General features: G+C 36.0%; 1 protein-coding gene across 1 annotated transcript in view; it reads right to left on the bottom strand.

The window, feature by feature from the left end:
* Malrd1 (MAM and LDL receptor class A domain containing 1) overlaps positions 1-15,647 on the bottom strand; it is a 665,455-nt gene that overhangs the window by 332,487 nt on the left and 317,321 nt on the right. Inside the window, exons 24-25 of the mRNA XM_034509650.2 lie at positions 5,282-5,529; positions 1,684-1,975 (exon numbers count right to left, since the gene is read on the bottom strand). Of these exons, the coding sequence (XP_034365541.1) occupies positions 1,684-1,975; positions 5,282-5,529 (540 nt within the window). The remainder of the gene's footprint in view (positions 1-1,683; positions 1,976-5,281; positions 5,530-15,647) is intronic.

Here is a 15,647-nt window from a genome sequence, read left to right as displayed (position 1 = left end):
AATATCTCCCAATAAAATCTATTTGTTTATCATGTATTCTGTTTAGAAGCTGTTGGTTAAATACTGAAATGGATCACTAAAACTGTGTTATCTCTTTCCCCTACAATATTTTGAGGCTATATTTCACTAAATTCAAGAACTCACTTTTTTAAAGACTAGGCTTGTATAAAATCAGCATAGACTCTGTGATGGTTTGTTTATGCTCGACCCAGGGATCAGCACTATTAGAAGGTGTGGCCCTGTTGGAGTAGATGTGGCCTTGGAATAGGTGTGGCACTGTAGGTGTGGGTTTTAAGACCCTCCTCCTGGTTGCCTAGAAGTCAGTATTCTGCTAGCAGCCTTCATATGAAGATGTAGAACTCTTAGTTTCTCCTGTACCATTCCTGCCTGGATGCTGCCATGCTTCTGCCTTGGTGATACCGGACTGAATCTCTGAACTTATAGGCCAGCTCCAATTAAATGTTCTTATAAGACTTGCCTTGGTCATGGTGTTTGTTCACAGCAGTAAAATCTTAACTAAGACAGACACCATTCCTGTGTTCTAGTTATGAAAGAGGACTATGGTTTGCTCAAGAGTTTGATTACCTGAGGAATGCAAAAGTCATTTCAAATAACCCATCTAAGGGTGCTTACCCCTCAAGATAGTCTTGGTGTGCTTGCATTTTTCTTCTGTGTATTCCAGTGTTAGGACTATTGTCAGAGAAGAACATATAACACTGTCTACTGAAAACCAGATAAAAACTAGATACTTGCTTTTTATATCATATCACCAGTGTGCAGATTCATAGTATTCACATCTTACAACATTGCCAATATGCATATTATATAGAAAATTGCTAACTCAATGATTTCTAAAAGATATTCAAGAAATTATAAGGTATTTCAGGATAAAAGGACATTATAAACCCGAACGTATTTCAATATATACGTTCATTTACCCAAACACATATATATCTATTGATCTACAGAAATTAAGCCAATATAGGTTGCTCATTTTTTATGATGGTCCAAGAATTTTTTGCACATTTTATGATGGGAGAATGTAACTAACATTCAGTAGAAACCATTCCAAGCATTTCACATTTTAACTTAATCTGGGGTGGCAATGCTTGGTGTGTAATTGTCTTGGTGCTGGAAGCAGGAGCTGTGAAGCACAAGGTGAAGAATTTTGTTCACTGCAGTGGATTCTGAGGTTAAGGTCGGGTATCCGGCAGTTTTGGTGTCTTAAATACACTATTTATTTGCATTGTTTTCAACTTACTGATGGTTTTATTAGAAGGTAACTTCCTTATATCTGGAAAGTGCACCAGGCATATAACCAGAATAATGCCTAATTAAAGCACAATATTTCTGCTCTTGATTTTCTTTACAGTTTGTTAGGATACATACACATATTGGCTTAAGATGAAATCTGATTCTAAATCAGATTCATTTAATAAAGCTTTATTTTATTTGACTTATCTAATACACAACCATCTAAATAGAGATTTCAAGAACTAGTAAATATAACAGAGCTCATAGAAACTCTGGGAGACACTTTTGTAAATAAAGGCTTGCAAGATCCATTTTAGTTTAAAACATTTTTTTCAGTATGAAGCAATGAATTATTAGAAATTTACTTAATTTTCATCCATTCCCTTACCTTCTGCCTTCCACCCTATTAAAACACAAATGGAGACATACCTGTTGGAAGAGGAAAAGCTGGTTCTTCCCTTGTGGAGTAGTGAGATGGCAGACAGCTCTTTGTGAGTATAATGTCATCAAGTGCAATGTTACCACGGAAGCCTTCCCCAACTCTGCCTTCAAATTTGAGTCGAAAGTCTTCATCACTAGACAATGACAATTCTTTCCTCTGCCAGAAATTGCCTTGTTCTTCAGTGAGATTCAGGAGTACCTTTGTGTGGTTTGTGACTGTCACTTGGAGCAAGAGGAGAGCCCCAATGCCACTGCCATACATGTGATAATTAAAAATGACCTGTAATGAGAACAGAAAATTATGTATGATAAGTATAATTATTTCCACTTCAAAATATTTTAATATCCTCTTCTTTATTAACAGATCTGGAAGGCAAATGAATGTGTACATTCTATTGATACTTGCACATGTTAGCACTGAATGAAAGTAGGATAGATAGTCTTGAATTATATGCAGAGAAAATGGTATAACAAAAAATGAATAGAAATTCAGTTGAAAAATGGAAGGAGTTTATTTTTCTATTTCTAAAGCAAGACTTCTCAAGGTTATTAGGTTTGATACTTTCTCTAAAATTCCCGTGTTGGCAATTAACTTTCAATGCCAAAGTGCAGAGACAGAAACTTTATGAAATGATTAGGTTATCAGGGCTCTCTCTTCTTGAATGAACTGATGACACCATAAGAATGAACTTATTATGGCCCAAATGGGTGTTTTTATGTTAAATCATAAAGGAGTACTTTGCTATTCTACCACATTCTTTACATGAAGCACATTTTTTAGCTCTGTAAGATCCATGGGTCTCCACACAGCAAACCCTGCAGAGTTGCAATTACCAGATTTTCCTTAGGATGCTGGAAAGAAGCATCAGCAAACAAACCCTGGAGCTTCTAAAATTAATAAATCAATTTCAAGGGATTCATATTCTAATAGGTCAGAGAGAGAGAGAGTTTACTAGATTGTCAGGCATTGTTACACAGTGGAAGATAGTCAATGAAAATTCTGGGAAAAAGAAGAAAATGGGTTATAAACAATAGAGATTCAGAGCCGTGGAAAGCTTTTATGTTGCCAGGTGCCTGAGAGAAAATGATTATAGAAGGCACTCTTTATACAAGAAGAATACACTATTGAAACACCAGCAATTGTGCATATAATACTCTAGAGAAATGGAATGAATGTGCTTAAAGAACGAAAGATATGATTAATTAATGTGTGTAGTGGTTTACTACAAAAGCCCGGACTAAGAGGAGAGCCATGCCATGTGATTATTCAAATTTCCCAGCTGATGAAGTGTTTTTCTGTATAAAATTGTCTTCCACTGATTAAAGTTTCCAACAGGAATTATATGATTTTTTTTCTTGGGACACTAAAACCTACCTAGCATGACTTATTTTAGTAGTGAATATAAAGGACTGAGCCAACATCATGAGGCATCAAGAGATAGATACTAAGAATTTAGGAGCAGCTTTGAGGTCCACTGCTGTATGGATACCAAGCAGTCATAGGCATGTGCGTTACCGCAGTGTTCTGCATTTTGTTGATCTCATTTATATAAAAGCTATGACACATATATTTTATATCTCTACCTTAAGATGTTTTTGAGTCATGCCTATAGGTATGTATTGTAATATGATAATATATAAATGAACATCCTTACCTTTGTTTCCAGGGATATTTCCTGATGAAAACATAAACTATCCCCAAGGAATTATTAACAACTGCAAAATACTAAGACTTCTAAAGATTGTTTTAAAATAAAATTTAAAATTATTTGGAGATTGATTTTTCCATCAATTTCAGCATTCTCCCTATTATGTATCATTCATTAATGAAATAAGAAAACAATTTAATTTTCTTTGGTTAAATATTTTTCCACAAGGTGAAAGAACACATATAATTCTGCCAAACACTGGTATTTCTGCTTACTCCATATTAACACTTGCCATTCTAGAGACCCAGCAATTCTCAGTATGAACTTTTCATGCCTGTTTGTATTCAATCTATGTAATAAATATTAATAAAATAAGCTATTTGTCTTAAAATTTTGACACTTCCAGGTATCCCTTAATAAATCTCACACTGGTGCTTTAGGGGCAACTACAGTTTTGTGACCAAGGGGATGTTGAGATGGATAGATTTTGTTACTATAACATAAAAATTTTAAGGAATTCATAGGAAATAACAAAATAGAAAATCTTGGAAGTCAAACTATAACTTTATATATTTTGTGCTTTTCTATTTAATTAGATGCATAGTCTAAAGCTAACTTGCAATTTTGAGATTTTTCTAGGGACAGACAGAGCTAAATTTATAGACATAGACTTAACATATACAAAATCTGCTGTATGAAAATGGCTTTTAATTTTGAAAAGTATCAGTTCTTTGTAAGAGCAAAACCACATAAAAGGGTGCTTTATTAAAATTCAATTCAATTTGGTAGCAACCCAGAGTGTAATTTTGTTGTGTGACTTTTCACTCGCATTAGAAAATGCTGATCAATTTCTCTCTCTAAAACTCCTGCAATTCCTCTTTTGGAAGAGATTGCTCTGGGAGAGTCCAATCGTGAAGCCACTTTAAGAGGAAAATCCCCTCTGATGAATCCTTTGCCAAGGATTAAGACTGATGGGGAAGATGACCACCTTCTGGAGGTTGCTCCATAAGCAGTTCCTTGGGTTACAGCTACCCCTGCTGTGTACATGGGTAAAGCAAATAGAGTGATTTTGAAGGTCATAAGAGTTTTTTATTGTACAATTTTCATCTAGCCTGATATGATTAGCAAACATCTCTGAATGTAGCTTACTTACTTCCAGTGTTCAAATACTGAGGAACACCCCACTCGGCCTATGCATGTTGTTACATAATTTTAAGTTACTTAATTCAGAGTACAAATAGGTGAAATTTATTTCTTGGTTACTTGTAAGCAAGGTAACAGGGGACTCACAAATGTGAGCTTACTTTATAGACAGCGACTTAAATTAGTTATGTTGAGTCCTGTACCTAAAAATCTTCAGGTATTTATTCAAATCCCTGTTAGCTATGGATGAAGTTGTGTTTTTCTCTTGCCTGCAATTTTTCTTTCTTGTCTTAACACATTTATTTCTTCCCTCTCTGAAAAAGACTTTATCTTGTTTATAGCTATCTTTAACTACTTCAAAGTCTTGGATATATTATTTATATATCGCCTATTATTTATTTTTCTTGGCGGTGGTCATGAAGTTCTCATAGTTCCTATAAGCACTAAAATCCTAGAGGGGAAAATGGTATTTTACTTCTTTGGTAATATACGTGTGTGTGTGTGTGTGTGTGTGTGTGTGTGTGTGTGTGTGTGTGTGTGTGTGTGGTGTATGTATGTATATGTATACTTAACCATAGCATTTTTCAGTCACTTCTAATATTCTATATGTCTAGTATATTCATAAGAAAATTTCTCCAATACTTCTAATAGAAATTCCCATTCATTTTCCTTCTCACATACGTCATGCTGAATAGGTTTGAATGTGTGTCTGCTCCAGTCCCAGGCATCCTGTTTTCTACACATGACCTGTTAGCAGTAGCTCTTTATAAGATCCCTGAATTTGCCCCTCATACCTTGCAGTCTTTGCTTCTCTTGCTTATAACTGGGCTTGATATTCTGCCTGCTTTCACGGGCTGCTGTGGGAAAAAGCTCTTGAGAATGATGTAATGACCAGAGGAATTCCTCAGGGTGTGGTCCACTGTTGGCTCTGTGCTTGTAGCTTGGATGTTGCTAGCTTTCAGGCTCCAGTCAATGTCCTCATCCTGATCCTGCTCCCAGGTACATAGGTCAAACTCGAAGTCACAGCGCCTACTAGAGGTACCTGGAAAAGTTGCAAACTTAGGTAGAGAGAAAAAAAAAAAAAAAAAAAAAAAAAAAAAAAAAAAAAAAAAAAAAAAAAAACCCTACCCTTAAATGGTTCTTTTTTCCCTCCTAAATCTTTTAAAGGCCATCCAGAGACTTCCTCACCTGGGGATCCATCTCATATACAGTCACCAAACCCAGACACTATTGTGGATGCCACGAAGTGCATGCTGACAGGAGCCTGATATAGGCGTCTCCTGAGAGGCAGATACTCACAGCCAACTACAGGATCCCCAATGGAGGAGTTAGAGAAAGGACTGTAGGAGTTGAAGGGCTTTGCAACCCCATAGGTTGCAAATAATAAAACAATAAAATCAACCATGTAGACCCCCCAGAGCTCCCATGGACTAAACCACCAACCAAAAAATACACCCGAAGAGACCCATGGCTCAATGCATCGTTCAACCCTTCTCTGAGAGGCATTTATTTGAAGTATATGATATTTAACACAAATACTCACAACTGGCCATGATGCAGAGAATTAAAAAATATTAGAGTGTCAGACCAAAAGGGCAAATGCACTTCCCCTCTTTATCCCTCAAGGGTCCTTTTGGAAGCCAGGGCAGAAGAGTGTATGATCCTAAATGGTAGATATCTACATGGAAACATTATCTTTTGTACACAGCAGGGAGCTGCATGTGTGACTTGTAGCAGTTGTTACAGCATGCACAAAATGTAGACAATGTCAAGCTAGAGCAAATCCCAGCAAGGAGCAGGGCATGGCATAGAGTCCCAACCCTAGCCATGGTGCAATCTGCAACTGTCAGCTGTTGGAAGAGAAAGTAACAGTTTTCTCTCAGAGTATAGAAGTGCAGCTCTCTGGGAGGACCATATATCCAAAAATACATGAGCCTCACAAATTGGTCTTGAAGAATTTAAGAACTACAGCAGCAAGAAAGGATGAAGGTGAGTTGGGAGGGAAAAGGGATGATTGGGGAGGAGTTAGCGATTAATAAAAATATTTTAATGTTATACTCTTTCCTCTTGAAACATGTATTCAGTCAGTGAAATTAACTATATCTTTCATCTTTGTTTCTCAGTATAAAACTTAAGAATGCAATTATTATGCAATAGAGTTTAATTTAAGAACTATTGCCTGAAACAAAGCTATAATTCACAATTTTAATTGTTTACAAAAGTTATTTAATCTTGAAAAGGTAAAATATATAACTTGAATTAATTATTGCAGTAAGTTGCAGAAATTAAAGAAGTTGTATTGAAAGTCAAACTATATATAAAATGTTTTCCTGAGTATTACTTCTGTTGTTTTAGATACTTTATCTACCATATCCAGGATTGTGGAAGTTACACAAACATCTCTTAATCATTATATAATTGGCCATAAAGCTAACAACAATAGTAAATATGTTTCAGAATTAGGCATTATGCTACAATCATGGCTTACAGAATATTTGTTTTAGACACTTGTAAAAATTCTTTTTAAAAATTTATAATATAATTATATCATTTTGTCTTTGCTTTTCTCCTTTGAAACCCTCCTTTCAATTCTTCTTGCTCTTTTGTATTAATTATTGTTACATACATATGTATATATGTACACTTGTATATACACATTATTTTAGTTTATATAGGATGAGAGTATGAATATGTTGCTCCATTGTAGCAATAAATATCATTCATAACTATTTTCAAACAATAATTTCTGATTAATTTCTACTTAAATATAAGTGAGGAAAAGAAAACTTCTGAAAGTATAAATATATGTAAGCTAGTATCTAGAAGCTGAAAATACTTGAAAAAAAAAAACCTTTGTAGCATGTCCACCAGCATTCAAATAAATACCACTCCTGAGGATAAAGCAGAAAGCTTATTTGACAAATGTTTGAGTTATCCTGAGGTAAGTCTATCTAAATGAGAATGTGAATGATTTTACTATCAAAATAGCAGAAGTCATCTTTTCTAGCACACTGGTCAAAGACAAACTAATAAAAGCATTTAGAAGATACATCAATTTTCAGAAAAAGAATTCACTGCACAAGACTCTTCATAAAAGAGTTCTAGGTTCTTTCTATGTAGCACCAAAGGAGTATTTCTTACTTATGGAAATATTCTCATCATGAATTAGATAAATGTGTTAGAATCAAAAAACTGTGTGTTTCTATGGGTTATGGTGTAAAGACTGTGAAATATACAGGTTTATGATTATCGTCATATCATTTGTATTTATATAAATTTTGTTGTTACTTTTTTATCATTTGGAAACCATTTAGTGATTTTTAGATCTTTCTTCTCGCCACATTAAACACACAATCCTATAGTAGCTGTTGAATGTCTGAAGGCATTTTAGACTGTCTTATCCTATTATTGCTTTGACAAGGCACAAACACTGTACCATTTCCTTGGTCCCAGTTGGAAGCAGACACCTCCTTGATAATGTTTCATGACCAGACTTTTTGAATTATCTCATGTTTTATTAATTTAGTTTCATAAAAGGAATTATGATACACAAAACATATTTGTAACTTAAACACACACACACATACCCTGGGTATAATTTGGCTGTTAGGCACATGCTCTACCACTGTGCTAAATTTCTAACTCTACCTTTTTATTAATACAAAAGACTGGTCAAATTTAGACTCAGTTTGGGTAATATTTTCTACTTGTAAATGCTTTGAAATCTCTCTAATTGGTCATGTTATCTCTCTTTCTTTCTCTCTCATTGATGAGGATTGTCTCTAAGTAATCAAAAGATCACTGAATTACTGTAATATCTGTCTAATTGAGCTTGAACACTTTCTGATATACATAAAATTGTTATCTAGTGATTGAAAGTGAAACTTTCCTCACATTATATCATATTGTTTCTTACTTTGGGACAACAATTACCCGGGAAAAAGTGTATACATCCTATATTGTTAAAATTGTACAGAAAACTGACTCTTGAAATGTCAGATATATGTTTAATCTACTAAAAAAGAAATGAAGTTATTTTATATTAACTACTGAAATTGAGAAAATATTTACTCATATGTAACAATATTTTTGTATGGATGGTGTCTGAATTAGTTTTCTGTTTACTATGAACAAGCTAAATTAGTATGAAAAGTAGATCCTCAGTTGAGAAAATGCCTCCATCAAATTACCTATAGGCAAGTTTGTAGGACAGTTTCTGGATTAAAAATTGATATTGGTTGGTCCAGCACACAAAGAGGTATTGCCATCCATGGTGGTCCTGAGTTGTGTAAACAGGCTGAGCAAGCCATAAAGAGCAGTCAGCAAACCACATTCCTCCTGGTTTCTACATCAGTGTGCACTAGCATTTAGTGATTACCAGTTTCCTATATCATTATTAAATTCATCAGTGATTTTTGAATCCTGATGCTACTTACAACAAGCACAGCCAGCAATGTCAACCCATTTTAGATAAGAGCTACCTTTGCCTCTGCTGATAACTAGGATTAGGTTGGGGGCGGAGGGAGGTTGTTTGGTCGGTTGGGTTTTTAAAAATATTTTATTTATTTACATTTCAGATGCCACCTCCTTTCCCCATTCCCCCCCCCCCCCGCTAGAAAGCCCCTATCCCACCCCTCCTCCTTTTTTCTATTTATACCATTTTAATTACATGCAAGTATTAAGGTCAGTTCTAGGTTGAGGAACTAGCAATACAATAGATGCAAGACAATAAACAGAAATAATCAAAGAACAAGCAAGGCAATAAACAAAGTTCCGTGAATACTCCTGTGATCACTATTTCTAAGGGCTTATCAGAATGACCAAAATATCTGAGCCTACTTCCATGTCCTAGCCCAAAGTCATTTTCATATCCAAAGCCTACTTTCTTGTTCTAGCCTTAGATTTAGATTACTGCCTGAAATTACTTCTTTGTCTAGCCTAATGTCAGATTCTTGCCTGAAGCCTACTTCTTTGTCCATGGCCAATGTCATATTCATGCCAAGCAACCCATTTCCTTGTCCTTGGGCCATGCCAGATTCTTGCCAAGCAGCCCCAAAAGCTGTCCACCTCTCCTCCTTTTTTATTTCATAAACAAGGCTGAGCCTGTCTTAGGTCATTCTGCCAAGAATGCCTTCCTTATCCATTGTGGAATTTGCATTGTCAAAAGCAATGTAAGTGTTTTGTTTTCCTGCATTTCTTTCTATTACTTTTGTAAGCATTTTCCTTTGAACTACTGCTGGTATTTGGGATAATTCACACTATTCCTGTCATTTACACTCTCTATGCTATTATTAGAGTGTAATTTTATTACCATTATGCATAGATAATTATGTGTCAAGATTACCAACATCATAAAATCTATAAAAGTCTGAGATCTCTGTGGCAATCTGTTGCGTGGTAACTTCTCTGAAACTATCAGATACTTATCAAACTTTAAATAAATACATGAATTTTGAACTTCAAAGCTCCCCTGTTCTTCTTTAACTAGGGATATATGATGAAATTGCCACGAATCCACTCACTAAACCCAGATAGTCCCCACAGTTAAGTTATTCTCAGATCTCTAAAGCCCTCCTCCCAATATAAATTAACTTTATTTTCAGTGAAAGGACTTGACACAGATGTCTCTTTAATGGATTACTCAGGTGTCTTTCTGTGAACCTCAATTTCTAAATGTGTCTACGTCATATACTGACAGAGTATTATCTCTAAAACCAAAATTTGATGGCACCACTTTTTTGCTTATATTGTTTAAGTGGCTTTTAAAGCATCCATTTCTGTGCATTGGTTCACATTATTGCTGTTTGTCTCCTTTGATTTATATCTATTGATATCCTACTCTCAAATGGAATGTTCTAGGCTAATCATATGAATTCACAATAATCTCCCTCACCTTTGCATCTGTGCAGGCAACTCTGTCATTCCTATCACCTGGAATTATCTTTTTCCATTTTTGTACTGTAACCACATACTCCTTTTTAGACACAATCAACACAAGACCAAATAAAGGCATATAACCTGTTGAAATTCTTAGTTATAGTAATCTTTGTAGTTCTTGATTATCTAGAAAATTCAAACATCCTAAGAATTATATTTATAACTAAATTAATTCAGTATTTTTTTGGATAGTTAAGGAAAAAATTAAAAGTTAAAAACAACCAGTGGGAGAAATAGTGAGTTATAGAGGGTTGAGGTGATCGATATAAGATACTATCAAAGCTTTCAAGAATACCTTAATTGACTCATTCAGAATTTGACAAAGGGCACTAAAGGAATGTATACTCAGCAGTATTAATCTTCTGATATTTAGGTTTTACCACTAAGAAATAGAACCTTCAGGAAATAGTGCTATCAAAAGGCTATGCTAGGAAAAAAACACAGAAAATACAATTTAGTATTAGAAAAATATATTACTATAAAAAAGGGTACCTGACAGTCGGATTTTTTTAAAATGAGAAACAGCATGTTATCCTTAAGAAAGAGTTTAAGTGTGACTTAATTGTCTCTCATCTTCTTCACTATCACATAAGTCAAAACTATGATAGGTTGACTATATATATATATATACATACATAAATATATATATCAATTACTTGAATAGCATACATGTATATAATAAAAGTAGATATTTTGAGAGGTTTGTGACTACTAAGAAAATGATATTAATAGTAAACTTTTCCTAAAAATAAAATTTCAAGAATCAATTGATCTTACTGAAAATTTTCAGAAACTATTAGTACATGTAGACTGAAAGACAAATGCCCTATATTTAGATGTCATAATTGTCTTCTCTAGAAATTCTAGAATGCACAACATAACTTAGTAATGGTATATGTTGACAAAAATACCATTGAATCCATATTCAATTGGCCATGCTGCATTTGGCCTGCCTTCAGTGAGGAAGTCAATCATGGTGAGAGTATATGGCTGAGAAAGCCACATAATGAGAGATAATCAGGAAGCAGATAGGTAGGTAGGTAGGTAGGTAGGTAGATACATACATACATACATATATACACACACATACTTAGATACATAGAAACATAGTTACATAGATACATAGACTAATACACAGATACATAGATAGATAATAGATAAATGATAGATAGATAGATAGATAGATAGATAGATAGATGATAGATACATAGATAGACAATAGGTTGATAACAGAGACATACATAGAGAAGTGCAGAGAGAGAGACATAGACAGTGAAGAAGAAGAGGATGAGGAAGAAAATAAAGTATAACAATGTTCTAGAAAATATCTTCTAGTGACTCAAACTTCCTTCTAGATTTCATGTCTTTACTATTCTACTTCTTTACCACAGTGCCTTGCTGTGGACCAAATACTAATTTATGAGTCTTTGGGGGACATGCTGAATCCAAACAATAGAACATGTACAAATCAAGAGACCAGATGGGGCTCTCAACACAGCTCTAGTTATTACAATCAGTTATTTTTGACAAGGATATAAATGACAATATAATAATGAAAAAAGCAATTAAATAGAGGGCAGGCCTGATACTGTGAGAGTAATGAATATCTATAGGAAAATAAGGAATTCTAGCTAAAATTAACACCTTGCACAAAAACATAAAAATGGGTCAACTTAAATATAAACTTTATTTGATAAAACTTTGAGAAGAACTAGAAAAAATTTCAGAGACTTGGACTTCTTCCAAAGTCATCTAAGTTATTACCTCAAAACCATTATCCTGAAGATAAAATATTAATACATTGGACCTTATCAAAATTAAAATGTTTGCTGACCAACTCTCTGCTGAAGGACTGGAAAAACTGTCGGAAGCTTAAGGGTAAATACTTTTCATAGATACATCAATAATGTATAATAAGGTCACAAAAGTTGGCTGGTAAAAATATCACTTAGAAAATAGGCAATGGAATAAAGAAGCATGTTAATAAAAAGGAAGTACAAATTTTAAGCACACACACTCACTAAATCTCAGCATTTAAGAGGCAGTGACAATGACAGATAGATCTCTATTCAAGGCCATCCTAGCCACATAATGAGTTCCTAGTCAGCCAGAGGTACATGGTTAGATTTTAAGTCAGAGCTACTTACAGAGTTTGTGTCAAAAAAACATGAAAATTGTACTCAATATTATTAGAACTAAGGGTAATACAAATTAACAGTCACTAGTATTTTCACACTCATGAGAAGAGTAGGAGTAAAAATGGTTACAATACCTTATATTGTTTAGGGGTTGGGGAACAAGCACCTACCAATGCTATTGTCATGCAAGATGTATAGTTACTATTGTTAATGACAATGATCTCAGTAGGAATTTGTGATGTAATTACTTCAGTTGTAGGTTCTTATTTCCTGTAATTTTTAATCAAACAATAATAACAAAATGAAAATGAATTTTTTTGGTAACTGTTTAAAAATTATGTTGTGGAGCTAGAGAGATGACTCAGTGGTTTGAAGCATAGGCTTCTCTGACAGAGGACCTGAATTCTCTTTCTAGAATCCACACAGAGATATACAACCATCTATAACCAAAGATCCAGATCTAATACCTTCTTCTGGCCTTCATGACAGTTCATACACATGGTACACATACAGACATAAAAAGCACTCATAACACATAAATTCAAACTTAAAATTCATTAAAATTACCTTCTACTGAAAGTATACTTGCTTGCTTATGAAAAGATTTTAGGGCATAGTATTTTGAAAAATGTTCCCTGATGATGTCAATCTTTTGAAAACTTAAAATGAATTTTATATATGCAAAGCATTGGAAGGATCAATAAAAATACCACACATATGAATTGTGTGTATCTTCTCTATTGACTATCTGAATGCAAAATTTGGATAATAATATGCTACCATGTAATGCAAAATACTGCATAAGGAAGAGTAGGGATCAACACTGATAATTTTGAATAGACAATGAAAGGTTTCTAAGCTCCAAGCTACTCAGCATCAGCCTTCAGTAATGAATTCTTAAACCTTAGGGTAGCTGATACTTCACAGGAAACCTGGCTTATTAACATTATGATACCTGACCTACTTTCTTATATAATCTCCCAAAGAAAGCAAAAGTTATTCCCAGCTCATGATTAATAAAGTTTCTGAAAACAGACCAGTTGTTTTCAAGGTGATGTATCACCTTTGTGCAAGCCAATGTTGGGATTAGTGCTTAAACATACCTTAATTATCTCCCCCTCTTCGCTCCAGAAGTAATTTGCACTTAACTGTAACTCTCCCCCTCTCTCAAACAGTGATGGCTCTCACATCCACTTCCTTTACTAGAAATTATTCATCCTCCAAAATTATCCATGTCATTTCTCTTTTTTCTGTGTTCTCCAGGATCTGACTTATTAGAATAATCAGTATTTAACACACAAATAAGGCAAGAGATTTTGGTACTCATATGTCAGGTGGCAAGTGTTAATTACAAATTATTTGCTTAGATTTTATATGCACTTTGATGGAGTGAAACATAAAGTTTCTAACATTTGATGGTTTGGCTTAGTTTTTTGACTTGGTAAGCTACATAGAGACACAGGGTGAATAAGAATCAGACTTGAGGCTTTAAACTTGGGGTCACACTGGACAAGTAGCATACAAGAAGAGTCTCTCTTATGATGCTGGATAGCTCCAACTCTGCCTCTCAAGAATCTAGGCACACAGCTTCTATTCTATAGTATAGCACAAAGCACAAATCAGCTATGATGGCTTGTAAATAATACATATTAATTACACTTTATTATATTTTCAATTTAGCATGATTTGTTGGTGACACAAGTCCAATATATGTTTAAGAGTATCTTTCAACTAACAAAGGACACCCAGCAGTACCATACTGTCATAAGTGATACAATTTCTATAGAGTGTTTTAGACAGAGAATGAAACTGAATGTAACACATGAATTATGCAGAAAAATGTTGTAAACTAATATGATTGAAAACATAACCTTCTGCCGTTCGCCCCTCCTCCAGTCTGAGGCCTGCGGGTGAGTGCACCCAGGAGTCCCCCAGACACATTCTGGGGGATCCATAGAACCCATACCCAGCGCTAGCACGCCCCTTCCGCCGCTCGCCCCTCCTCCACTCTGAGGCCTGCGGGTGAGTGCACCCAGGAGTCCCCCAGACACATTCTGGGGGATCCATAGAACCCATAGCCAGCACTAGCACGCCCCTTCTGTCGCTCGCCCCTCCTCCAGTCTGAGGCCTGCGGGTGAGTGCACCCCGGATTCCGCCAGACACATTTTGGGGGATCCATAGAACCCATAGCCAGTGCTAGCACACCCCTTCCGCCGCTCGCCACCTCCTCTGGTCTGAGGCCTGCAGCTGAGTGCACCCTGGATTCTGCCAGACACATTCTGGGGGATCCATAGAACCCATAGCCAGGGCTAGCACACTCCTTCTGCTGCTCGCCCCTCCTCCAGTCTGAGGCCTTCGGGTGAGTGCACCCCGGATTCCGCCAGACATATTTGGGGGGATCCACAGATCCCACAACCAGCTTTAGGTAGGAAAACCCACATACTACCCTGAGCTCATAGCTGGGGGCCCTGAGTGGTCAGAACCCAGCAGATACCCCTCCCCGACCCCCTCCCCCGCGCCCCTGCCGGCTAGCACTCCCCTTCTGCCCATCTCCCGGGTCTGAGTCCCGGACCAGACCTCTACCAGGTCTGCAGTTGTGTGGACCCCAGACACCGCCTGAGACATACTGGAAGGTCCGCTCAACCCAGAGCCACAGAGGAACAACTGAACTCAGAGTGTCAGACAACATACCCTGAGATATCCAAGAGGAGACACTGCACCCAGAACAGCAGACATCTAGCTGGACTGCTACATTGGAGGCACCATATCCTGAGGCATCCTAGAGATACCGCTGTAATCAGGGCAGCTGGAAAAAATCACAAAGACATCTGGACTCCTAGAAGACCAAACACAAGCGAGACAACTGGAAAGACAGGCTTCAATCAGAGACAGAAGTACAGGTAGCACTAGAATTAACCAGATGGCAAAAGGCAGGCACAAGAACTTAAGCAACAGAAATCAAAGTTACATGGCATCATCAGAACCCAGTTCCCCCATCATAGCAAGCCCTGAACACCCCATCACACCAGAAAAGCAGGATTCAGAATTAAAATCACTTCTCATGATGATGACAGAGGACTTTAAG

This window comes from Arvicanthis niloticus, chromosome 8 (assembly GCF_011762505.2).
Source record: "Arvicanthis niloticus isolate mArvNil1 chromosome 8, mArvNil1.pat.X, whole genome shotgun sequence".
Taxonomy (NCBI): Eukaryota; Metazoa; Chordata; class Mammalia; order Rodentia; family Muridae; genus Arvicanthis; species Arvicanthis niloticus.
Note: the sequence above shows the minus strand (reverse complement) of the source record. Positions and strands in the feature narration are given on the sequence as shown.